A 26,836-nucleotide genomic window follows, 5' to 3' on the forward strand; every position below is an offset into this window, starting at 1 on the left:
GAGTGTCTAAAACTATTGATGAATATGGTATGGAGGAAGCAAGAGAAGTGTGTCAGGATCGAAGCAAATGGATTGCCATAGTCTCTGCTTACCCCGGTGGGAAACAGGCGTGAGTTTATGTATGTATGTTGATTAGGTTAAGTAGCCTTTCCACTTTTATTGACCTTTCACATGAGGTACTCATACGAAAACTCAAAACAAAAGTTTTCTTTAGAGTTTGTATGGGAAATACTGTCCTGTGAGGTCATCAACAAAAGCGGGCAAATGTACTCATTTTTTTTTACTTTGTCATCATCATCAATAGAGCCACGCTCTTGTCGGTGTAGCATTTTCCATTCCAGTCTATCAAAGGCCAATTCCTTGACTTCCCTATAAGACACGACGTTAACCTTTCCTTTAATCTGTTCCATGTAAGCTCTTCTTGGTCTTCCCCTTCCTCTCTTTCCTTCTAGCTTACTTTGTACATACTTAAATAAAATTCGAATTTAAGTCGAATAGAAATGAGATTGAGTTTTGATCATTAGACTGGCTTCGACTCGTAATTTATCTTGAACCCAGTCAAATAAAAAATAGTAAATGGTTTACCAAGGGGAAAAATGACCGATTACCAATGAGTTGGATGTCGTCTTTGAGATGGAATAAATCTATACTTCCTCCAAGGGAATGATACTTTTTTATACTACACCTACAAGGATAACAGGGGGGTTAAAATGGCCACATCGAAGCAATTCATCTAAAAAAGCAATTTGTTTGCATTGCGCACTTACTTTTATATGCGCAATTGTCAAATTTCAATATAGCTTTTTTTAGATGAATTGCTTCTATGTGGCCATTTTAACCCCCCAGTTGGGAATATCCTAGAGATCTTCGTCTAAAAAAAAACATGAGGGTAAGTTATGCATGATTGAGTGTTATCGTGTAAGTATAAAAGTGTAAAATAGAGAAAGATTGCCTTGCCATTGCACTATATAAACAAAAATAAGACTTATTGAAGAAATAAATATGTAATTGAAAAGTTATTTGAGTAACTTATTCAAAAATATTATAAAATAGTATTCCTGTGAATATGTGTGCGTCAAGCTAGCGGCCTCAAAAAAAAATGGGCACGAAAAAATAATTTGACCATACCAAAAAATAGTACTCTTATTGAAAAAAATAGTACCTGTTGTAAAAAAAATAGTACCATCACGGTTCTGGATTTATAGCCATGTTTTATTGCACTTGCTAGCTTGACGGTGAGCGAAATTTGGCGAGAGTTAACGACAAGGTCTTTCGCTTGGATTTAAACGCCAAAAAATAGTACCAAAATAGTACTCACCCCCTGCAAAATACCGAAATGAGTACTTCAACGGTTCCAAAGTTATAAAGGCAGTTCTTTGATCCCGCTAGCTTGACGTTTTGAAAATACCTATTATCTAGGGAACGCTTGCATACTTCAGTTTGTAACTAATGTCAATAAACTCGTATGAAATAGTACTCCCTACCACCATAATTTGGACCTGATTCTCTTTGTAGAAATATGTCAAAAAGTCATTATAACCTATGTCATACATTTATCAAGACAGGTACCGTCGCGAACAAAATTATTACACATGCTCAAGAAGAATGTTGTCAGATTTTAGTATTTTTTCCCCATTTTTGGGTAAAAAAGTGTTTCTTTCTGTGTACTATTGTGTACAAATAAATAAATAAATAAAAATGGTGAAGTGCCAGGGTTGTCAGATGAAAGTAATATCATTGTTGAAACTCTTTGAGTTATTCTACAAATACTGCAAATTGTTTATTAACAAACACTTCGATCCGTTACAAATTGAACATGAAGGTATAAATTATAAAATAAAACAGTAGATTAAAAATGAATTATGATGTATTAAAATCACAGATTGTTTTCAATAAGAACTAGACCCATGCAGCCATTTTCTATTAAAATTAGTGCATATGGGTGTATGAAATAGCATTTTTTTGTAATAGCAACACTCTGAAGTGCAAAGAAATGGTAGGGTAGACCTCCAAAATGGCAATACTGGCGATGGCAATACTTACGAATAAATTGTGAGGTTATGTAATTGTCTACGTGACTGTATCAACAACAAATGTATGGCATAGGTTATGATGATTTTTTAACATATTTCTACAAAGGGAATCGGATCAAAATTATGATGGTAGGAAGTACTATTTCATACGAGTTTATTGATATTAGTTACATACTGAAGTATGCAAGCGTTCCCCAGATAATAGGTATTTTCAAAACGTCAAGCTAGCGGGATCAAAGAACTGCCTTTATAACTTTGGAACCGTTGAAGTACTCATTTCGGTATTTTGCAGGGGGTGAGTACTATTTTGGTACTATTTTTTGGCGTTTAAATCAAAGCGAAAGACCTTGTCGTTAACTCTCGCCAAATTTCGCTCACCGTCAAGCTAGCAAGTGCAATAAAACATGGCTATAAATCCAGAACCGTGATGGTACTAATTTTTTTACAACAGGTACTATTTTTTTCAATAAGAGTACTATTTTTTGGTATGGTCAAATTATTTTTTCGTGCCCATTTTTTTTTGAGGCCGCTAGCTTGACGCACACGTGAATATAGGCTTGCTCCCTGTTATATGGGACATAAAACATAGCTGGCGTGGAGTGGGTATATTTTTCACACTCCTGCCTACCCGTTCGGGGATACAGGCGTGATGATTTATTTTGTTATTCATATATTATTGAGCGCGTACAACAGCAAGTTTTTATATGTAACAATATTATTATGTTGATATTTAAAATTATTACATAATTTTTGTATACGAGTTGTATTTTTCCTTTGCCTACCCCAATAAACTTTACGGGAGTGAAATTCTGTCATATAATATATAATAAATTGTGGATTTATTACCATTCATCAATATTAGTTGGTCCTATTATTATTTGAACTACGGGATGGCTGTATAACATAGATATCTTTGCAGTACTAGCTCTTTGACAAGTACTAATAGGTGAACCAATCACAATGTATCCTTTGCAATATTAATTTCTAATTGGTCAACTTTACCGGCGAGCCATTTTTCATTCAAGATGGTTGTCGTTATTATACGCGGTTAACTTGTCTGCCGGTTTTGTCGAGTTATTTGTGTTTGTTTTAAAAATAATTAAAATCTTGTTTCAATTCTAAATCACTGTGGTTAGGTAAAAGTTGTCGTAGTATATTATTTTTTACTTTCAACAAAGTTTGTATTTGATGAGTTTTCGACTCGATCGCCATGCTACTTAACAAGTACTTTTCTATGTTGGAAAAAGAAGATATGGTGCCGACAACGCCGTAAGTTGAAATATGAGACTTTATGTAAACAATATTTAGTGTTGCGACGACTCAACTAAACACGGTTTGATAAATAAACCCATTCATATTTGTGTTCGTGCATTACCCAAGCCCGTTTCGGCCTTTTGTGACACATTTGTGTACCATATAGGTACTAAGTTTTATTGAAATCCCGAGAAAAATATAATATTGCATCATTACAAGAAGTACTCGAAGGTTACTTTCAACTTATTTTAGTGTAGTTTTTCAAGATTGATGATTGCGATTCTATTTCCTAACAAGACGTTAAAATGACGGTAGATATTCAAAACTATTGTAAACAAATCAAAAATGGAACATACTTCTCGATATTCGAGTTAATACTTATGTAGGTAACCTTATTAGTTCTGAAGACGGACCTTATTACGCCATAACATAATTCAATAGCAATTTATTTTTACTATAATTTTCAATAGAAGAAAGCTCTTTAAACTCGTTGTTAGTGGAGTGTCCCTTCTATGTTACATTATTGCTTATTTATTTTAAGCTTTATCGTCGTAACGCCGAGATTTCCAGATGCAATAGTTACACAAGCAGTTTGGATCTTATAAGAACATTTGGTCTTACGACTTTACTGTCTTTCCTACCAGAGCAACCCCTATTAGAAGAAATTGTACTGATAATTCATTTTTATTTGTCACAGGAAAGTTGAAGAGATGGCGAACGGAGACAACTTGGAGCCCTGTGACGACCTTGTGGAGAACCTCAATGATGAGTTACTGGTGAGTACATTGTCATGATCAGCCGGAAATCGTCCACTGCTGGACATAGGCTCACCACAATGACCGATCCTCTGCTGCCAGCGTCCAGCGTTTTCCTGCGAGCTTTTTTTTTATCTAATTTTGCATAAAATGTGGTACATAAGTGGTAGAAAATGAAGTAAATAGTTATAGTTTCACACATTTTACTTAAATTAGCATGCAAAAATGTTTCGTTATATGATACGACTCCCCAATCGAATTTTTTTTTTTTTATTCTTATTTTTAACGAGGCTTTGAACATGCCAGCCTCATAGGTGCTTTCGTGTACCTATCCCTTAGACAAGGGATTGGTCAACCAGATAGTATAAACTAAAAGCCTTATTTGATAGTGGCTCTGCCAACCAGCAATTGACTTCTCCGTTGCCAAGAGAAATCACACCTTGAGAGCGAAAAACCTTTCTTCTCACGTCTATATTCCGGGCACATTCCAACAAAACGTGGTAAAGGTCATCGACTATATGACAGACATGGCACAGAGGTGAAGGTTTAATACCCATTAAATGATAAAACTTATTTGTTGGGATGTCTTATTTGTTCGAATGTAAAAATAACATTATAATTATAAATTGAATGTCAGATGGTTATCATAGGAAATAATATAATGATGGTGTGTCGATTTGGATGCTTGCCGGAAGGACTGGCCGGAGTACGCGCAGGATCGCGGGAAAGAGGAAGGGGAGGCCTTTGCCCAGCAGTGGGATCTTGTAGGCTATTAAATTAGAGGCTTAAATAAGGAATAATACTGTTTTGTTTGGAAGGTCAGACAGGTAGTCGCTTCTGTAAAATACCGAACCTGTCAAATCTTCAGGTTAGCTGAGCAGATGAACCCCGTGACAATGGGATGATCCTAGGGAGATGAAGAATGAATGGGCCGCCTATTGTGCTTATGTTTTATTCGTATGTTTATGTCCTTTATATATGTTGTTGTGCAATAAAGTATTATTGATTGATTGATTGATTGAATGGGGAAAAGGGGGTAAAACATACAAGGGGAATACAGTTTTTTTTTAATTAGGCTTGAAAATTGCCATTTGTTTATGTGTATTTCTGAAGTAACTCACAGTATGTTTGTTTTGCTCAGGACCTGGAGACCATAGACAAGGATGTTCAGATCGAGCTGGACCGGCTGCAGTTTGAACGGCTCAAGGTTCACCAAGCTCAGCTGGCGTACAAACAACGGATCCTGCTGCGGCAGATGGAGAAGCGGACCACTGTGAGTTACAACGGTTGACCCACATCTGTCAGCCCCTCGTAGCACTTATGCTTATCTCTCTTATATCCTTTTCTGTTACTTAGCGTCGTTTGAGCGAGGCGGATGTTCGCGGCAAAATCGACCTAAGGAATAATTATTATTCGACTACTACATATAGAACGGCAACCCTTAGAAAGCTCGGTGAGGCGTGGGCACTTACTCCATCTTGAGATATAACTGATTTATTTATATTTGGGCTGGTCCTTTTAAACAAAAATACTTCCTTCAATCAATCAATCAATCAATAATACTTTATTGCACAACTACATATACAAAGGACATAAACATACGAATAAAAACATAAGTACAATAGGCGGCTTCCTTCTACTGTCCCTGTAATGAATGGTACAACTATTTAGGTTATTACTTAAATGATGCATAGAAAGTGATACATTTATGCTTTCTGTTACCTATTTGCTTATTTTCACAATCATTGTTCTAAATACAAACAGGGTGTTAGTGACATTGTAATTAATTTTCTGATATCTTTTTTTTTATTGATATCAACTCAGAATCATACCGTGAGCCGTGGTAGAATGCTTGCCTCTCACTTTGAGGTCGCGGGTTCGAATCCAGCACGAATCGAATTTGTTCAGCGATGAAGGAAAAGCATCGTGAGGAAACCCACGTTCCTAAGAAATGCATTTTCAGAGGTATGTGACCTAACCTGTATTGTGCTGGTTTTCCCTTCGCGGGTTGGAAGGTCAGACATGCAGTCGCTTCTGTAAAAAACCGGACCCTGTAAGCGGACCCTGTGAAAAATGGGATAATGCTAGAGATGATGATGATGATCAACTCGGAATTATGGTCTGAATGATCCTTCAAAGTTTTTGTTATGATGTCACTGACCACATCCTGTCTGATTCTTGTTTGAACAGGTACCTCAGTCACAGCCCTCTAATAAGGTCCTGAGTGACGCCAGGAGGCTCCCCAACAGGAATACTACTGAGGGGTAAGTCTTCTTCTTCAATCGTTCTGATGCCAGGGTTACTATTGAGCCGCCAAAGGCCCCTGACATGGCTCATGTAACGACTACTCACTTACATCAGTAAGTAGTAACCGGGACCAACGGCTTAACGTGCTTTCCGAAGACGGATCATCTTACTTTCGGACAATCTGGTGATCAGCCAGTAATGTCATTACCAAACTAGGACCACAAAGTAATTTTTGTGATATGTCCCCACCGAGAACTGAACCTGGGACCTCCGGATCGTGAGCAAGTGTAGATAACTGCCATTTCTGCACTTTTATAGCTCAAGCAAATGGGCCTATAGTTTAAAAGTATTTTAATTATTTAAAATATTATTAAATAGAATTAATATAAAATATTTATAATCTAAAATGTTATACAACTAATTAATTAATTTAAAAAGTAAGTAAACAGAAAAGGCGGGAACTGAACAGAATTACGCGGCGAATGAAACAAATGAAGAACGGGGTTGGATTGGTTCCCCGACTTTTCTAGGAGACGTTGGTTGTGGAAAGAATTACGATGGAAATTAATAAATAGTCGATAAAGTCACCTTATTACAGTGTTTTCTTGAAAGTATGTATGTATTGAGTTGAGTGATAGAGTGAGAAACAGTGTGATAAGACAGAGATGTGGTGTAAAAGACGATATAGTGACTAGGATTGAGAAGGGATTGTTAGGTCGGTTTGGACACGTAGAGCGGATGAAGGACAATAGAATTGCAAAAGCGGTATATAAAGTGAAAGTTGATGGTAGGGCTGGCAGAGGAAGACCGAGGACTTACGACGACCAAATTGGAGATGTGCTTAGAAAAGGTTCAATACGATCTACTCTGAACCGGCGTGCGTGTATGAAGCGATTGATGAATGTAGAGGAAGCAAGAGAAGTGTGTCGGGATCGAAGCAAATGGAATTCTATAGTCTCTGCTTACCCCGGTGGGAAATAGACGTGAGATGTATGTATGTCGTAAATAAAATACGAAAATAAGTCTATAAGCAAAATTAGATTGCTTTTTGATCATCCTAGACTGGCTTCTATTTCTAGATTAGCATTATATAGAGATTGTTACTTAGCAATAAGGCCGCCTATTGTACTAATTCTATTTCTCTTTTGTTTTGTATTTTGTTTTTTCCTGTTTGTGCAATAAAGTATTTGTTATGATATGTTATATAATTTTATTTATCTTTGAACCAATCAAATACCCTATTTATATTTTATCTTTAGTCTTCCGTTTTTTTAAAAAGCCGGTCTGTTTGGCAGGAGTGTCGACCATCGTGACGGGGACAGCAGCTTCGCGGCCGGCGCTGGTGATTCGGTAAGCTATTTTAATTTTTCTCTTCCATCCATCTTTTATATAACCCGTCATCTTGTATCAGAATTCGATAATTTATCTTGAATCTAGTGCACGACCCAATTGTCGAACACAAATGTCGATCGACATTATGTATGTGTGTGTCGTAGATTTTACCTGAATAAACTTTTTTATTATTATCATTTTTTTAAACTATAGTTTATCTCCTCTTTCGGAGGGTATTTGCCAGAGACACGGGTCACAGACCAAGTGCCACTGGAAGGAGGGTATAATAATTAAGTATCTGTGCGTTCAGTTACGATGTCAATAATTAAAGCACATAATAACGGGTTCTTACCGCGTTTAAATGGGGATATGAGACTCCCTAACCCGTTATTATGTGCTTTAATTATGATAATAACCGCGTAAACTTAAAACACGATGTCAATGTCGGAGGATAGGAATTTGCGTACTATCCGACAGGTGTTAAGTATGGCTGCTTTCTGCATGATGACATACGTGTTGGCAGGAAGACCTAGCATTTTCAGATTGTGGTGTAGGTGCTTGGGAATCACCCCCGTGGTGGAGAGCACCAGGGGTACAATATATACTTTTTGTAAATTCCAGATTCTGAGAACTTCTTCCTTTAATTCAGTTATTATTATTATTACATCTCTCTCTCTCTATTTAAGAGCTGCGCTCTTGTCGGTGGAGTAACCGCCATTCCTCTCTTCTTCCCGCCAAAACCTTCACCTCCCGATACGACACGACCATTACATATAGAAGAATACATACATACATACATACATAAACTCACGCCCGTTATCCCTAATGGGGTGGGCAGAGCCACAAGTAATCAAAGACAACTTGCAGCCACTGTTGATACGATGTCTTAAGCTGGATATGATGAACCTTATGGTGATAAGGGATCAGCCTATCGCCCATAACATTAGTCCATCATGTTAGAGGACACAATCCCTCTGTCGGTTTTACGACATGCCCGGGAAGATTAGCAGATGATCGTTTTCTATGTTTCTATGTTATATAGAAGAATAAAACAGATTAATTCGTAAAAACTAAGGAGATTGCATATCATTTAAAAAACCGTATCAAAAATGTTGGTGCATCGTGTACACTGTGTTAATTAAAGAGACACCTTTCTGCTACGTCACGATGAGGGAATTTCCAGGCTACGTACACCTTCAACGATATAGATGGCGTTGTGCAGTTTTAACATGATAAACCCCTATTTACTCGAGTATATAATTAGTCCATACACAAACATAACATAAACAGCCTATATACGTCCCACTGCTTGGCACAGGCCTCCCCTCAATCAACCGGAGGGGGTATGGAGCATAGTCCACCACGCTGCTCCAATGCGGGTTGGCGGGTTGCTAGAGGTGTTTTTACGTCTAATAGCCGGGATCAACGGCTTAACGTGCCCTCCGAAGCACGGAATCATCTTACTTTTTCGGACAATCCAAAAATATAAAAAAGCAAAAATATAATAAAAATAGTGCCCACCCCATTAGGGATTACGGGCGTGAGTTTATGTATGTATGTATGTATAATAAAAATAGTTGTTGCTTGATATTTGGATCACATTATGTATAGAATTATGTTGCTAACTATATTGCTTCTCTTTATTTTGATCAGAATAATAGTGGAAGGTGTAATTGTGCCTGGGTATAATAAAAAAGGGTCATCATTTATTTATTTATTTGGCTCACAAAACAGGTTGGGATTACAACACTAAAAATAGGTACAAAAAAAGAATGTTTTGAACTAAATCCCAGCCCAAGACATGTGTGCTCAGCGTAGCCAAATGTTACGAAGCTTGTACGGAATGTTTGTTGCGGCATTTATACCCAAAAACAAAGTTAAAAGATGCATATGGGTCGTTCTTCTTTTTTATCGACAATAAAAAGACATTTTCTCGATTTATCGGATTTAACATCTTTAAAATTATAACGGCAATAATTATTTTAAAACATCATATAAATATGTGTCTGTAGAGGACTATTTCGTGGTTCTCTTTATCTTGGTAACATACTTTTCTTTGCAGGCGCATTCCAAAAAATATTGTGACAGAGTGGCCCTTTTCATCGGAGACAGCATTTCAATTTACCACTCTGTCACAGAATTTTGTGAAAAACGATCAAGCTACGTTAATAACTAATTGAGGAACTGATTAGTATTTTGCTTGTATTTTGAGTATAATAAGATAACTATATTTTTGGACAATCAAAACATGAAATAAAATTCTAAAACATAACTTATCAGAAGCAGAACGAAGGACAGATCATTGTCGATAAAAAAGAAGAACGACCCATATGTCAGTTATCCACGAAATTAGAATGTTAAACGAAGGAAAATCTGTACAGCGCCATCTATATTATTTTTGGGGAAGGTAGTCTGGAAAGTACCTCATTGAATCGAGATGACTTCTTAATTCGCTCTTTAAAAACACATGGTAAGGCACGCGTACTAATAAATATTGCCTTATAATATATTGCATGCTTTTTCCCCTGCTTCAGCTCTGCTTTTACGTGAAATTATATGTATCTATAGTGTCACTCGCCATTGCGAAACATTGACTCTAACCTCTTTATTAAAAAAATGACCAAAGATATTTTTTGTTTTGTTTTTCCCCGAAGGGCAAGGCAAAGGGAACTATGCCCATATAGCCATGTCTTACGTATTTTTTTTTTTTTTTGATGATGCAATGATGAAATCTAAGCCCCCACCCTCGGAGTAGACTCCTACTCCAAACCCCAAACGAATTACCTCAAAACTCCGTATAAACTTTCGAAAACGAAGCGGCTTGTTGGCACGAAGCGAAAATAGATAGGTACACTTTGTTTATTGAATATTCCGATATAATAACAGTGTCGGAATGTTTACTAACTTAATGCGACCATTAACCACAAAACACCACTTCGTATTAATTATTTAGATTATTCAATGAAGAAAACAAAATCACAATCAAATCAAATATAAACAACCGTCCCGTTCCCGCCAAAAAGTCCTGACCAAGGTGGCGGAGCATGGCGCGAGCTTTATCGAGGGTTTTGGCCAATAGACCCACCGAATGTTATCTACGTCGATCCGAGATGATCTAAGCCGACGTGCGTGAGGCAAAATTCAGGACTGGAGTGGAATTTTCCGTCGCAAAATTCATTAAATATTTTCAAGCCCTCCTTTTTGCTTCGCCGTAGTCGCGGTAACTAAAAAAAAACTACACAATTATAACCAAAAATCGATTGAGATTTTACAAACCTTACCTTTACTTCGAAATTAATCAAAATCCGAAATTACCGTCGACAGTCTGTTTTCTCGGTTTGGGTGATAAAAAATGTGTTTCGTGCTTTCGGTTTAACATTTCCAGTTGTTGACTGCATTCGGAGACACTCTTACACAGGACAGCAAAAACTACACATCTTCTGGAGAGGAATATTACCATCAAAATTATATTTGCTTTTAAGGCAAAAACTGCCAATGCATGAACTGTGGCTTATCTTCTGCAAGGCATGTTGGGAAGGGTTTCAAAATTACACGTCATGTCGAGAGACAGGAGGAATGGGAGCTAACATCGGAGAAGGTACAGATTAAACAATGCTATTGTTTAACTTCGTAAGGCCCAGACTTCCAGGTGCAATATTTAAACGAGGTTTAAATTTTAAAAGGACATTGGGCCTTACAACTTTAATATACGACAGAATATCAATGTCTTGATGTAAGCCCCCAGTCAATTTTGTAAGACTACACCATACAAAAGCTGCGTCATACCCTCGGTACTTCGCAGCTTAAGTTTCAAAATATGACAGCAGTCAAGCATATAAAACTAGTGCTGTGACGTAGACTCCAGGTGAATGTTGTGAGGGTAGCTAGTCAGAACAGTATCGATATAGAGTAATTTGTCTGCAGAACGAGCGAGACCCTTGCCCGTGCACCCAGCAGAGAAACTGGGACCAGCAATGCACCCCCGAAGACGGCAGCTCCACTCCTTCCACTTGCAAACTCTGTTCCGACGACCGCACCTTCGAAAGACGGTCCGACTACAAAGATAAGTCAGAGTACTCCAAATACACGAAAAAGGACTACAGTAGCAAGAAATCCGACTATCCCAAAACTATAGAGAAAACCACAGACGCGGTTAGTAGCAAAACGACAGACTTGACCAGTAAAAAGTCTGACTATAGTAAGTACACCGATACTGTGAGCAAAAGGTCAGAAGTAAGTAAGAAGTTTGAGTTGGTGCATAGAAAGAATGTTTCGAAGAATAAGAGTGAGGTGACTTGCGATTTGAAGTACAGTGACATTTATAGTGACACAGAGAACGAGGCAGACGAGACGAACCGACTGTTACAGCTGAGGAACTCTGACTATATTGACATAGTTGATGACCAATTGAAAATAGTAGTCGCCTTAGCCGGGTACCCCAAGTCGAAGATGCGTCTTCGGCAGATGTCGGTCTTCCAGCAGTGTCTGACGGAAGTCATAGACATGCAGGTTAAAGCCGGGTTGTTGAAGAAGATGCCGTCTTTCTTAGACTACTATTTAAATAAGGGCGCCATAGTTTGCATCTGTAAGGATTTGGATACCAGAGACTGGATGGTAAGAGTGTCTCCAGGTTTGCAGGAACGGATGTGTATAAATTTGATCTTGCTGAAAGCGAAAGTGAAGAGACTGTGTCTGGCCGTGTTGAAGATACCACAAACTTGCTGGCCATCCACAGCGCAGGACGTCTTCAAACTTTTGCAGTATTTTAATCCCACTTTGAAAACTGACTTATGGAAAATATACGCCCAGAAAATGCTCGATGGTGTTGAGGTGACTTCTTTCCTCATCGATAGGGTTTCCGGAGAGATTATACGAGGGCCTTCATTTAAAAATATTATTGATTACGAGCAAATGGAGTTCGAATTGACGGGTTATACGGAGATATATTACGAGTGTTTGTTGTCTGACTTGGAAGAAGACTTATCTAGCGTAGCATCGAGAGTAAAACTCTTGGAAGAAATTAAATCTGAGAACGCGACGCCCAGGACGCCACGAGAAGATGAAGTTTTTGAAGACAGACAAACTGTTAAAGAAATCAAAGAGTCAGAGTCGAAGGTCACTGAAGTTGTAATGGAGGCCAAGACGCACAAAGAAGCCCCTGTGGAAAAGTCTGATTTGGAAGGCGACTTACAAAAAGAAGTGCTAAAGAAACTAAAAGACGTTAAGTACATCAGCGAAAGAGATGAGATAATCAACTGGTCGGATGAGACAAACTTCAGCGATCAGGAGACTGAGAAACGTGACCAATACAAAGAAGACGAATATCTCAATGAAGATAGGAATAAAGTGATTTCCACTATTGCGGTTTCTGAGAAAACAGAGTCGATTATTGAAAGCAATGACAACCTTACTATTGGACGAAATAGTAATCTGAATATCGACAGCAACCGAGGCATAGCCTATCACAGGAGGACTAATTACCTTCACGTGGAGAACGAACTCAAAATCGCTATAACTCTCGAAGGTTACCCACAGAACAAATTAGAAGGCACCCACATTAGAAGATTAAAGCATTTATTCAAAGAATACCTGCACAAGGACATGAAAAACCAACGATTTGCCAACTTGATTATACCAAAATTCCAAGATATTTACTTGTCCAATGGGGCTGTAATCTATATTTGTGATAGTCTTGAAACTAAGGATTACTTGACAGAGGTGTTGCCGAAGTTTATCAACTCTACAGGCTTGAAACTCACTTTTAGGGACATTAAGAACTTGGTTAGATACACTCGAATCGTCATGAGGTTACCCAGAGAACACGCTCACGTAGAATCAGTCGAGATTTTACTAAAACTCCAATCGATTTATCCAAAGTTGAAGCCAGACTGTTGGAAGTATTACTCTGACGTTGCAGGAAAACAAAAGCGACAATTCGGCGTAGACCCTGAATCCCTTGAAGTTATTAAGAGTCCCGACTTCGATCCTACATACGATGGCGATAAGATCAGCTTCAGAATCATTGATAGACAAAAACGCGATGTCAGTTTTGAAGAACACGCTATATTGGAACCAGATAATGACAACAATGATGCGAAGCGACTCCGAGAAATTGTGCTGAAAAGTATGTACGTTCCTATCGACCCAGAAATCATGAACTCCCCACTGACTAGAATCAGAACCAATCATTATTCAGATCTGATCGCTGATGACTTGAAATTGTATGTAGGACCATCCAACTATCCCGAATCGCGCGTCGACGATATACTATTTCATTCGATCAAGAGGACGCTTGAAAACATCGCGTTAGAGTTACTGGAAAAAGGCGAATTGGATGACGATAAAATGCCCAAGTTCCATGATATGTACTTGTTTGACGGCGTGATCTTCATCATCTGTCAAAACATGCAGTCTAGGCGTTGGATCGAGGAGAACTTATCCCACGTAAACTCGAAGTTGCATCTTCATCTGAAATCCACCGAGTTCCGTGGTGCCGTGGGCATTATTAGCATGGTTGTGAAGACCGTTAAGGATATGGATGACGTCATAGCAGTATTACAGAAGCAGAACCCGAGATTGCGAACTAAATTCTGGCGGAAGATCAGCACAGTGAAGACGAAGACTAAGCTAGATGTCGTCTTGCAAATTGACAAGCTCTCCGCCCAAGTGATGACCAGCCCTAACTTCAACAAATTCGTAGGCAGTAACGCGATCCAATTCAAATTGGGGCATTTACAATCTCTGCTGAAACCGAAAGCTAGTCTCGAAGAACTCAGTAAGATGCACACGAAGAAAGTAAATCAGAAATCCAGTGAAAAATCTCTTAAGAAATCTAAGAGCAAAGTGACTATGCAAGGACCGAAAGATAAGTCTTACCATGATCTAATAAGCGAATTACGAAGGGAGTACCCAGCTTTGAAAGTCGACGATTGGGACATGATAAAACAACGCGAGAAATCTAACCACAAAATATGTGATTTAGAAATAGACGAGACATCAGCGAAGATCATTGAAAAGGAAGACTTTAAGCTGTCAATGGGAGATGAGAAGCTTTTCTTCTACACTGGAGTACCCTCGCAAAGATCTGAGGACGTGGCTTCGGTGGAGCATGAATCTCCACGAAGCGCGGATAATAATGTTGTAGTACCAGTAGAAAGCACACAGGACTGGCAAAAGATGATCCTGAAGATCCCTATGGACATCCTACCAGACAACAAGGACGATTTGAGCATAATCTTTGACCTGCTCGAAGACAAGAATCCTGGTTTGAACACTGAGCTTTGGAAAGTGTACACTGACTCCCCGTACCCAAATAATGGTAAGTTCACTATTCTTATAGATAGGCAGTCGGCTTCGGTCATTCAAGGTAAGAATTTCGATCCGACTATAGGAGGAGAAAAACTGAAGTTCTTTTTCTAATAGGCGTCTAGAGCAAGATGTAGTTAGGTAGGTAACTGAAGGATTAGATGTAACGAGACTCCAATGTCAAGTTTTAAAAAGTGACCAGGTAGACGTTAGTATACCGCTTAGGAATGGGTAGACGTCGAATACGCGAATATTCTAGAATTCCGATAAAACTAATCCAAACAAGTGGTTTTTGCATCTTTATTTTGCTTTTTCTTGGCAAACTGAAATCTAAAAAAGATGTTTGTAAATATCAATATATCTCGAACATTTATCCTATAATGAAGGGACGTCGGAAGTACCTTCTACATTCAAAAACTGTTGAAAATTTCGGAAAGATTGACAACTCGTTTTACAAACGAGAATAGTATCAATTGCTGTAATAGCTGTTATATACAGCTGAAACCTCTGGTGAAAGTTCGCGTAGTCGGCACAAAGCTATTACTTGAGTAACATGACATTCTGAGAGACATTCTAGAACTGCCGACATTGTATGAGACATTCTGAAATTGCCGACATTCCAAGAAACATTCCGAAACTGGCGACATTCTAAGAGACATTCTGAAACTGCCGACATTCCAAGAGATATTTTGAAACTGCCGACATTCCAAGAGATATTTTGAAACTGCCGACATTCCAAGAGACATTTTGAAACTGCCGACATTGCAAGAGACATTCCGAAACTGACATTCCATACTTAGCTGAATTGACACTGTCAGAAATAGGCCGTTCTTTTTTAAGTTGCTGTTAATTTGTTTAATAAAGGGAATAAATGCAAGTCCTAGATTTGGATCAGAGGAGTTAAAAAGGTCACATTAAAGCAATTCATCTAAAAAACAATATTGCTATGGCGCATATGTTTGCATTGCGCACTTACTTTTATATGCGCGAATGTCAAAAAGGCGCGATGTGGTCTTTTTAACCCTCTAGAACATTGTACTAAGGTCATAGAGCTTATATACAGATCAAGCTATAGCCTGATCAAAGAAAGGAAGGTCTGCAATAAGTACGGTCACGAGCATTAATATGTATACACTTTGGCACCATGTCACATTAACTTTTTTGACAAATTGAACTGTTAAGTCTCACTAAATGTCAAATATGTTAGTGCGACAGAGTCCTAAAGTGGGTACATTATAGTGCTCATGACTGTACGTGGTATTCATTAAGCACAACACATTTACCATAATTCCCTCTATTATCCACGTTAACAGTAGCCGTCGATGACGTAAAATGGGTTTAATTAATTGCAAATAAATGAATACAAGATTAGTATATGAAGACGCACAGAGCAATATGGAAAAGGAGATAACGAGACTTCAACATAGCTGCAGAGGAGAGGGTATACTGTATACGTCTGCCTACCCCTTTAGGTATGTTGTTGAAGTTGTTTGATGACGAGATAGTTCACGAAAATTATATGCAGACACGGCGGAAGACGGCGGAATAAGAATATAATAACGTCGTCTTATACTGAAAACTACGTAAGCGCCATTTTGAAAAATCACACTGTAAGTAATGTGATTTTCTTCCTCAAATCTTAAACATTCCATACAAAAATCTCGTTCTTACTCATACAATGGTCCTAATTCCTGTAGATACCATCTAATTTTATTTTCAGTTATTCAGTTATATATGTCATTTTCTTATCCGCCGAAAAGGAAAGGGACGGATAATCGACTGGCATAAAATTTATGGAACGTACGTCAATTTTAGGCACAAATGTAAAACAACCCTCGAACATTTTTACATTGGCAGCATACGTCAATCTGTTTACATACCAGCTAAATACCTATTTATTTACATTTCACCGACTTTACAGCCTATTTGATTCGTTCGGGTTATTCGTCCATCCACTCATTCATTTTAAAGTTAACAACTGTCAATCATCCGTCCCTTTCCTTTTCGGCGGATAAGAAAATGACAGGTGGTGACATCTAGTTGGCCCGAGCCGCCTTGTAGACTAAGTCAAGTGCCAGGAGGTTCGGCTCTTCATTCTTCATTAGCTCTTCATTAGGAGTTTCAACACTTCTGTGTGTGCGTGTGAGGATGTGTGTGTGTGTGTATACTAGTGATGTTCCGAATATCCGTATCCATGGATATCCGAGATAAAAGAAAAATCCGTATCCGTGTCCGTTACTTTTCACGCGGATCTTTTACGGATCTTTTTCAGGTGATCAAGTAGAATTATTAAATAAAAAACTATAAAATCCCATTCAGATAGTTTTTATTTCTTAAAATCAAATATTTGGCACCTTTATATTGCAAACATTTAGATAGATAGATCTTTATAATGAAAGCAAGATAAAATATCACTTTTATAACAATGAAATAACTAAAACTTTCTTTTTTTTTTAGAGAAAATAACGATCCGTATCCGCGGATATACATTTTTAACGATCCGGCACATCACTAGTGTATACGTGTTCCTGCGTGTGTATGTGTGGGCGTGCTAGGACAATGAGAGTAGATTCTTCCTGCCAGGCCCTACGACGATGGTGCCTGTAGGAATCGGGGCCTATGAATGTTTATTTTGTAACCGGGTTCACACGCCAATACCCTTTTCCTGTTGCTCTGTGTTAAAGATGAGATACGTTCTGTCATGACAAATAAACCAAATTTAGATTTACCTACGTACCATTATAATTTGTACCGATTTACATTAGTTTTAGGGTAAGTATTGTTTTCAGTGGTTTCTAATTTTAGTTTTACAATTAGTTTTATTTTGTTCTTTTTAATTGTTATTATTATGTCACAATTGATTGTTCCATTTAATTTTTAATTTGCTTAGTTTTACGAGTTTTTAATAAAGAGTGTTATGATTATTTGTTTTTTTTTTATTTATTTATTTTAAACAACTAAGGTACCATGCAATATGTTTGTAACGCGGTAAAAATCTCTTGCAGACATCACTCGAAAGTTCCAAAATTAAATTAATAATTGTTTAAGAAAGTAAAGCGACACATAAGTTTATTAAAGGAGTTATGGAAGCAATTCATCTGAAAAGCAATTTTGCTATTTGACATGTTGACATTGCGCAGTTACTTTTATATGCGCAAGTGTCAGATTGCAATATTGCTTTTTAGATGAATTGCTTCAATGTGGCCTTTCTAGAACCTCTGTTGTTGTTGCACCATTGAAATAGAAAAACTTTCGATGTATGGTTCTGTAAGTATTCTTTTGAAATAAACTTGTACAAATACAGTTTTTCCTTTAATTCACATAAGTTAGAAAGTCTAAAAAAAGAAAACACATCGGTGCAAATTCCTGCAGACGCCATCTAATTTTATTTTAAGTTATACCTGTCATTTTCTTATCCGTTGAAAAATAAAGGGACGGGTAATCGACAGGCATAAATTTTATGGAACACATGTTAATTTTGAGCAGAAATCTAAAACAACCGTCTAAAAATTTACATCGGCCAATAACCCAACAGAATTAAGTAGACAGCACATCAAACGGACTGCATACCAGCGAGATGCCTATTTTATTAGCCCGGGTTATTAATTCGTTAATTAACTTGTTGACAATCATCCGTCCCTTTGCTTTTCGGCGGATAAGAAAATGACGGGTATAACTTATAATTAGGAGGTGTCTGCAGGAATCAGGGCCATTATAACGCTTCATCCTCATCATCAGCCCATTAACGTCCCCACTGCTGGGGCACGGGCTTTCCCTATGGATGGATAGGGAGATCGGGCCTTAAACCACCACGCGGGCCCAGTGCGGATTTATGGTTATTAACGACTGCTAATGCAGCCGGGACCAACGGCTTAACGTGCCTTCCGAAGCACGGAGGAGCTCGAGATGAAAACTTTTTTTTTGTGGTCACCCATCCTATGACTGGCCTTTGCGAAAGTTGCTTAACTTCAACAATCGCAGACCGAGCGCGTTTACCGCTGCGCCACCTAGCTCCTCAAAGCTTAACCCCTTAAACGCCGGAACGCGGATCTCGACCAGACACAATGTAAAATCTATTGTGTCTGGTATCTCGGCATATGAGAGGTTAATGAGGGTAAAACTAGAAGCAATATGTTTGTTGAAATGAAATGAATACATTAAGCGTCACATGGTGCGCGTCAATTTGTTGCCAACTTGTTCATCACTAAGAGTCACGCTCTTGGGGATTAAAATGGCCACATCTAAGCAATTCATCTAAGAACGCAATTTTGCAATTTGACATTTGCGCATATATGCTTAGATGAATTGCTTCGATGTTGCCATTTTAACCCTTGTCGGTGTAGCATTCTCCATTCTTGTCTATCAAAGGGTGTGCGTCAAGCTAGCGGCCTCAAAAAAAAAATGGGCACGAAAAAATAATTTGACCATACCAAAAAATAGTACTCTTATTGAAAAAAATAGTACCTGTTGTAAAAAAATTAGTACCATCACGGTTCTGGATTTATAGCCATGTTTTATTGCACTTGCTAGCTTGACGGTGAGCGAAATTTGGCGAGAGTTAATGACAAGGTCTTTCGCTTTGATTTAAACGCCAAAAAATAGTACCGAAATAGTACTCACCCCCTGCAAAATACCGAAATGAGTACTTCAACAGTTCCAAAGTTATAAAGGCAGTTCTTTGATCCCGCTAGCTTGACGTTTTGAAAATACCTATTATCTGGGGAACGCTTGCATACTTCAGTATGTAACTAATATCAATAAACTCGTATGAAATAGTACTTCCTACCATCATAATTTTGATCCGATTCTCTTTGTAGAAATATGTTAAAAAATCATCATAACCTATGCCATACATTTGTTGTTGATACAGTCACGTTGACAATTACATAACCTCACAATTTATTCGTAAGTATTGCCATCGCCAGTATTGCCATTTTGGAGGTCTACCCTACCATGAGTGTTGCTATTACAAAAAATTGCTGTTGCATACACCCATATGCAATAATTTTAATAGAAAATGGCTGCATGGGTCTAGTTCTTATGGAAAACAATCTGTGATTTTAATACATCATAATTCATTTTTAATCTACTGTTTTATTTTATAATTTATACCTTCATGTTCAAATTGTTACGGATCGAAGTGTTTGTTAATAAACAATTTGCAGTATTTGTAGAATAACTCAAAGAGTTTCAACAATGATATTACTTTCATCTGACAACCCTGGCACTTCACCAATTTTTACCCAAAAATGGGGAAAAAATACTAAAATCTGACAACATCCTTCTTGAGCATGTGTAATAATTTTGTTCGCGACGGTACCTGTCTTGATAAATGTATGACATAGGTTATAATGACTTTTTAACATATTTCTACAAAGAGAATCAGGTCCAAATTATGATGGTAGGAAGTACTATTTCATACGAGTTTATTGATATTAGTTACATACTGAAGTATGCAAGCGTTCCCCAGATAATAGGTATTTTCAAAACGTCAAGCTAGCGGGATCAAAGAACTGCCTTTATAACTTTGGAACTGTTGAAGTACTCATTTCGGTATTTTGCAGGGGGTGAGTACTATTTCGGTACTATTTTTTGGCGTTTAAATCAAAGCGAAAGACCTTGTCGTTAACTCTCGCCAAATTTCGCTCACCGTCAAGCTAGCAAGTGCAATAAAACATGGCTATAAATCCAGAACCGTGATGGTACTAATTTTTTTACAACAGGTACTATTTTTTTCAATAAGAGTACTATTTTTTGGTATGGTCAAATTATTTTTTCGTGCCCATTTTTTTTTTGAGGCCGCTAGCTTGACGCACACTATCAAAGGCCAATTTCTTCACTAATTGAAAGAAAGAAAGAAAAAATATTTATTCGACATACATAAGTCTTACAAGGAAGTGAAGGAATTGTTTTAAGTTTACGCGGTTATTATCATAATTAAAACACATAATAACGGGTTCTTACCGCGTTTAAAGCAGAGATATGAGACTATGAGACGGGGTGACTGAAGGTTCCGAACATTCCGATATCAAATACATAAACAAGCGACAAAGAAAGAGGGTAGACAGATATGTCTGCCCGTCGAAAATTATGGATCTACCTACTCCACTCCAATCTCATCAGTCATCCCGTGATCATGGCACTTGCAACAGTGTCGAAATATCGGGAGTCTCATATCCCTGATTTAAACGCGGTAAGAACCAGTTATTACGTGTTTTAATTATGATAATGGCCCCGATTCCTGCAGACACCGCCTAATTTTATTTTAAGTTACATCCGTCATTTTCATATCCGTCGAAAAGGAAAGGGACGGATGATTCACAGCTCTTAATTTTAGGAAGAATGAGTAAATGAATGAATAACCCGGGCGAATCAAAAAGGTATGTCGCTGGTATGCAATCCGTTTGACGTGCTGTCTACTTACCTGTGTCGGGTTATTGAGTGATCAATCAATCAATCAATCAAATGATGATGATTTTAGTGATGTAAAATTTTTAGACGGTTGTTTTAGATTTGTCCATAAAATTGACGTGTGTTCCATAAATTTTATGCTTGTCGATTACCCGTCCCTTTCTTTTTCGGCGGATAAGAAAATGACAGATATAACTTAAAATTAGATGATATTTACAGGAATTAGCACCAATAACCGCGTAAACTTAAAACAATTCCTTCACTTCCTTATAAGACTCTACGTTCGCCTTCTCTTTAATCCAAGACAAGTGGTTTCGGAGCTTTAATAGATATAGCTTACAAGATGACTGCCGCGACTGTATATGTGCATATGATCCAATATAAATTACCGCTTTGCGCTTCGGAGGAGTTGCAAACGAGAGTTGCCTAGCTAGCTTTACATTGCGTTTTTTCTGACACTTTTTTGGGGAGATTAGGTATAACACGTACAGGACACGTCGCAACGTTCAGCACATCTCCGTTATCCCGTTTTTCTGTTTTGTATTTCCTGTATGTGCCATAAAGTATGTTATCAACGCCTGCGCCCATTCCGATATCAAATACATAAACAAGCGGCAAAGAAAGAGTACAACAGGCGCACTGTTAAAGAACCCCGATACCGACCCCGCCGGCGTGGCCGACGATTTCCCTCATTCAGCGACCCACTAGAGTCGATTAATTCTTTAAAATATTCTTCCTCTCAGTCGACGCCCTGAGCCGAGGTTCGCGCCCAACTGGGCACCCCCCGGCCTGTTGTTGTCTGAAACGTTGTAACGTGAAAGCCTTCAGCGCTCCCCATTTGTCCGGCCAAGTAGTTAATGCCATCTGCGGCAAATCTACAATAAGTCACATCATTAAGATATTCTTCCTTAATAAAGAATATTTGATCTGAATGTCGTCCGGCGTATGAGCTCTGTGAGTACTTGTCGCAGCTAAAACTGCCCGGCCTGCAGTGCGTGCCGACGAGCGCGTGCGTGGTGTGCGCCGCGCCTGCGTACTACTACTGTGCGCGCTGCGGCGTCACCCCGTACTGCTCGCAACAATGCCAGCGCAAGGACTGGCGCGATAGACACGTGGCCGTCTGCCATAATCTCGTCAAGTAAGTAAATATTCAGTCAGTCTTCTATCGTGTGGGTTGTGAGGTGGAGTACCAACCTCATCAACCCTCAGAGTCAAAGCCGCCAAAGGCCCCTGACATGGCTCATGTAACGACTACTCACCGGGACCAACGGCTTAACGTTCCTTTCGGAGCACGGATCATCTTACTTTCGGAAAATCTGGTGATCAGTTCGCGTCCTCACCAAGCTAGGCGGATCGTGCGCCCAACGCTCAACCACTGGACCACAGAGGTCGTTAAGTTGTAAGTTAAGATCTGTATGTAAATTGATCTGTGTAAATTGATTTATGCCAGGAAACCTAGCATCGAGACAAACCATTTCTGGTTTAGCGATGCTATGCGTCAAAACTATACTCAATGTTTAATTAAGTAAATAAAAAAAAAAGAGTCTGTGAGTTGCATAAATACATAAACATAAACCGGTGGGAATAGGCGTGAGTTTATTGTTGGCAACCCCAACATTAAATTTATATTTTTTTAGTGTGACAACATTTTTGTCTCTTCACTTCCGTTCTTGCTCTGGATTTAACTACTGTAAAGTGAACGTATTTTGTACGAATTTAAATTAAATTCAGTGAGTTTTGTATACTTCTGGGCGTTTCAATCTCAGCCTTAGCCTCAGATAACCAGCCCTCACAGCCATTAGGAACCTTTCACCCCAAACTTAACATTTATATATGTAGGTATGTTATTTGTGTCTCTAACACCCTGTATAATTTTCACATTCGCAGCAGCTCAGCGAGCCGAGCACCGGAACCGGAGTTGGATATGGGCGCAGCTGCAGCCGCTTTGACCGATATTAAGTAAGTTATCAAACTCTTGGATTCATACAAAGGATAGTAAAGGTGATAGTGACATCGTAACGAATACTGAGGGGATGATTCTGACTATGATTCTGAGTTGATATCAAGTCTTCTTGTCGCAAAATTCATGTTTTTTTTTTAGTTTTTTTTTTTATAATTATTTTCAATTCCACTTGATATCTTAGAATAATGTCGTCTCTCAAAGTTTTTGTTACGATGTCACTAACACCCTCTATGTCTCGCTGCTGGTTGCGTCGGCCGATAGCAAGGTTAGCCAAATTGAAATCAGCGTAGGCATTTTGCGAAACGACGCCTTTTTCATTTTCACAGAATTACACCGGCGGCGCCCCTGCGTCGACCGCGCTCGCCGCAACGCGATACACGCCAAGAAGACAACACCCAGAGGGTAAGATGATAACATTACATTACCAAAGAATAAAATAATAACAGCCTCCGTGGTCTAGTGGTTAGAGCGTTAGTCTCACGATCTGGAGGTCCGGGTTCGATTCCCGATGGGGACATTGTCGAAATCACTTTATGAGACTATCCTTTGTTTGGTAAAGACTTTCCTTGCTTCGGAGGGCACGTTAAGCCGTTGGTCCCGGCTATTAGCCGTAAAAAACACCTCCATCAACCCGCATTGGAGCAGCGTGGTGGAGTATGCTCCATACCCCCTCCGGTTGGTTGAAGGGAGGCCTGTGCCCAGCAGTGGGACGTATATAGGCTGTTTATGTGTATATGTATGTGTAAGGAATAATACTACGTATAGAACGGCAACTCTCCACTCTCACCAGGGTCTGAGCTAGGTTTACCTTTCGAACCCGGGACCTCAGGATCGTGAGCGCAACGTTCAACCAATGGACCATGGAGGTCCTGCGTTAGTGAAAACTGCACTATCTTCTCTCGTGTGGGTTGTGAGGTAGATTACCAACCTCATCAATCTTGGTGTCAGGGTTACTATTGAGCCGCCAAAGGCCCCTCATGTAACGACTACATACTTACATCGGTAAGTAACTGGGACCAACGGCTAGACAATCAAGTGATCAGCCTGTAATGTCCTAATCAAACTAGGGATCACAAAGTAATTTTAGTTGTATGTCCCCACCGGGATTCGAACCCGGGACCTCCGGATCGTGAGCCCAACGTTCAACCACTGGACCACGAAGATCCTGTGTTAGTGAAAACTGCACTATATGAATGCCAGAAAACCTCCCAGCACAGGGCCCTACTCCTACTGTTTCATGTCTGTTTTTAAGTCCAGTTTGTATTACATATAAACTTAAAAACAATGGCATTCCAATTGCAGACGGTGGAAGGAAAGTGAAAAATAAAGAGATATTATGTGGCCTTTTCAGGCTTGAATCACCTGAATGTCCGAAAAAGTAAGTTGATTCCGTGCTTCGGAGGGCACGTTAAGCCGTTGGTCCCGGCTATTAGCCGTAAAAACACCTCCACCAACCCGCAGTGGAGCAGCGTGGTGGAGTATGCTCCATACCCTCTCCGGTTGATTGAGAGGAGGCCTGTGCCCAGCAGTGGGACGTATATAGGCTATTTATGTTATGTTATGTGAGTTGACGCATTAGGTTACACTGTAATGCTGTGTGTACCTTTATGAATAAATAGATACACAGCGTATATACGTCCCACTGCTGGGCACAGGCCTCCCCTCAACCAAAGCTGCGGGCAAATAAAAAAAAAATTATGTACTTTTTTCTCTCCGCAGAAGTCCCACCCGCCCGGCTTCCGTCCGCCCAACAAGCCGGCGAATCGTCAGGGGCCAGCTCAGAACAGGAGCTTCAATAGCAACCGCTCCGACGACCGCCAGCCGCGGAGGAATGACGATGACTGGGGGGCTAACGGTGAGCTTATGCACATTATAAAAAAACCGGAACTGAACGGTCTAGCTGTATTTCGTCTTGCGGCGGCGCTGGGCATTCTTAATAGAAGAACGTCAGCATACACTTCGCTGGCGCAACGTTAATACAACTCGAAACTTGATTCAGTATCTTTACCTAAGTTTACTTGTCGTATCATTTATTGATACATGTTTTTTTACCATACAGCTGCAGCAAAGCCGTCACCAAGATCTAACTCATCTTCCGAAGGACTTAATTTCAAAACGCCACCAGCGAAACCAAACCCTGTTAAAGAATCACCGGCACATATTCCGCCGGTAAAGATAACTATCAAGAGAGAGGTGGCAGCCAATCAGAGGGAGGTACAAATCCCGTCAGCCAATCAGAGAGAGCCGCAAACCCCGCCAGCCAATCAGAGGTCTCCTTTCGCCAATAAGAACGAAGTTAAAGCCCCCGTGGCCAATCAGAAGGAAGTAAAGGCTCTTGCTGCCAATCAGAAGGAGGTGAAGGCTCCTGTTGCCAATCAGGTTGCAGCTAAGCCGCCGGCGAGTGTCAGTGATGCGACTCCTGTTACGAAGCTCGTCCCGAAGAAGTATGTTTGTTTCCTCTCTTTGTCTGATCTTGACCAAAATTTGTACTGGACTCTTCCTCTACTCGACACGTCCTCCACTCGACAATTCCTCCACTCGACACCTCCGCCACTCGACACTTCCTCCACATGACACTTCCTCCACACGCCACGTCCACCACTCGACACCTTCTCCACTCGACACTTTCTCCACTCGACACTTCCTCCACTCGACAATTCCTCCACTCGACACCTCCGCCACTCGACACTTCCTCCACATGACACTTCCTCCACACGCCACGTCCACCACTCGACACCTTCTCCACTCGACACTTTCTGCACTCGACACTTTTTCCACTCGACACTTCCTCCACTAGACACCTCCGCCACTCGACACTTCCTCCACATGACACTTCCTCCACACGCCACGTCCACCACTCGACACCTTCTCCACTCGACACTTTCTCCACTCGACACTTCCTCCACTAGACACTTCCTCCATTCGACACGTCCTACACTCGACACTTCCTCCACTCGACACTTTTTCCACTCGACACTTCCTCCACTAGACACCTCCGCCACTCGACACTTCCTCCACATGACACTTCCTCCACACGCCACGTCCACCACTCGACACCTTCTCCACTCGACACTTTCTCCACTCGACACTTTCTCCACTCGACACTTCCTCCACTAGACACTTCCTCCATTCGACACGTCCTACACTCGACACTTCCTCCACTCGACACTTCCTCCACTCGACACTTCCTCCACTCGACACTTCCTCCACTCGACACTTCCTCCACTCGACAATTCCTCCATTCGACACGTCCTCCACTCGACACGTCCTCCACTAGACACTTCCTCCATTCGACACGTCCTCCCCTCGACACTTCCTCCACTCGACACTTCCTCCACTCGACACTTCCTCCACTCGACACTTCCTCCACTCGACACTTCCTCCACTCGACACTTCCTCCACTCGACACGTCCTCCACTCGACACTTCCTCCACTCGACACTTCCTCAACTCGACACGTCCTCCACTCGACACTTCCTCCACTCGACACATCCTCCACTCGACACTTCCTCCACTCGACACATCCTCCACTCGACA

At 39.9% G+C, this 26,836-nt stretch overlaps 1 protein-coding gene across 6 annotated transcripts in view; it reads left to right on the forward strand.

Annotated features, from left to right (window-relative positions):
* LOC126379359 (uncharacterized) overlaps nt 1–26,836 on the forward strand; it is a 54,385-nt gene that overhangs the window by 6,545 nt on the left and 21,004 nt on the right. For 2 of the 6 annotated variants that reach the window (XM_050028069.1, XM_050028068.1), the window contains exons 6-10: nt 3,985–4,063; nt 5,184–5,315; nt 6,233–6,306; nt 7,585–7,639; nt 11,546–15,252. In XM_050028069.1, the coding sequence (XP_049884026.1) occupies nt 3,985–4,063; nt 5,184–5,315; nt 6,233–6,306; nt 7,585–7,639; nt 11,546–15,040 (3,835 nt within the window). In that variant the 3' untranslated portion in view covers nt 15,041–15,252. Of the gene's footprint in view, nt 1–3,086; nt 3,303–3,984; nt 4,064–5,183; nt 5,316–6,232; nt 6,307–7,584; nt 7,640–11,545; nt 15,253–22,308; nt 22,476–23,224; nt 23,297–23,626; nt 23,703–25,019; nt 25,156–25,359; nt 25,745–26,836 lie in introns of those variants that run through there. The other 4 variants (XM_050028071.1, XM_050028072.1, XM_050028073.1 and 1 more) reach the window with 4 other exon arrangements.

The sequence above is a fragment of the Pectinophora gossypiella genome, chromosome 29 (genome assembly GCF_024362695.1).
Source record: "Pectinophora gossypiella chromosome 29, ilPecGoss1.1, whole genome shotgun sequence".
NCBI lineage: Eukaryota > Metazoa > Arthropoda > Insecta > Lepidoptera > Gelechiidae > Pectinophora > Pectinophora gossypiella.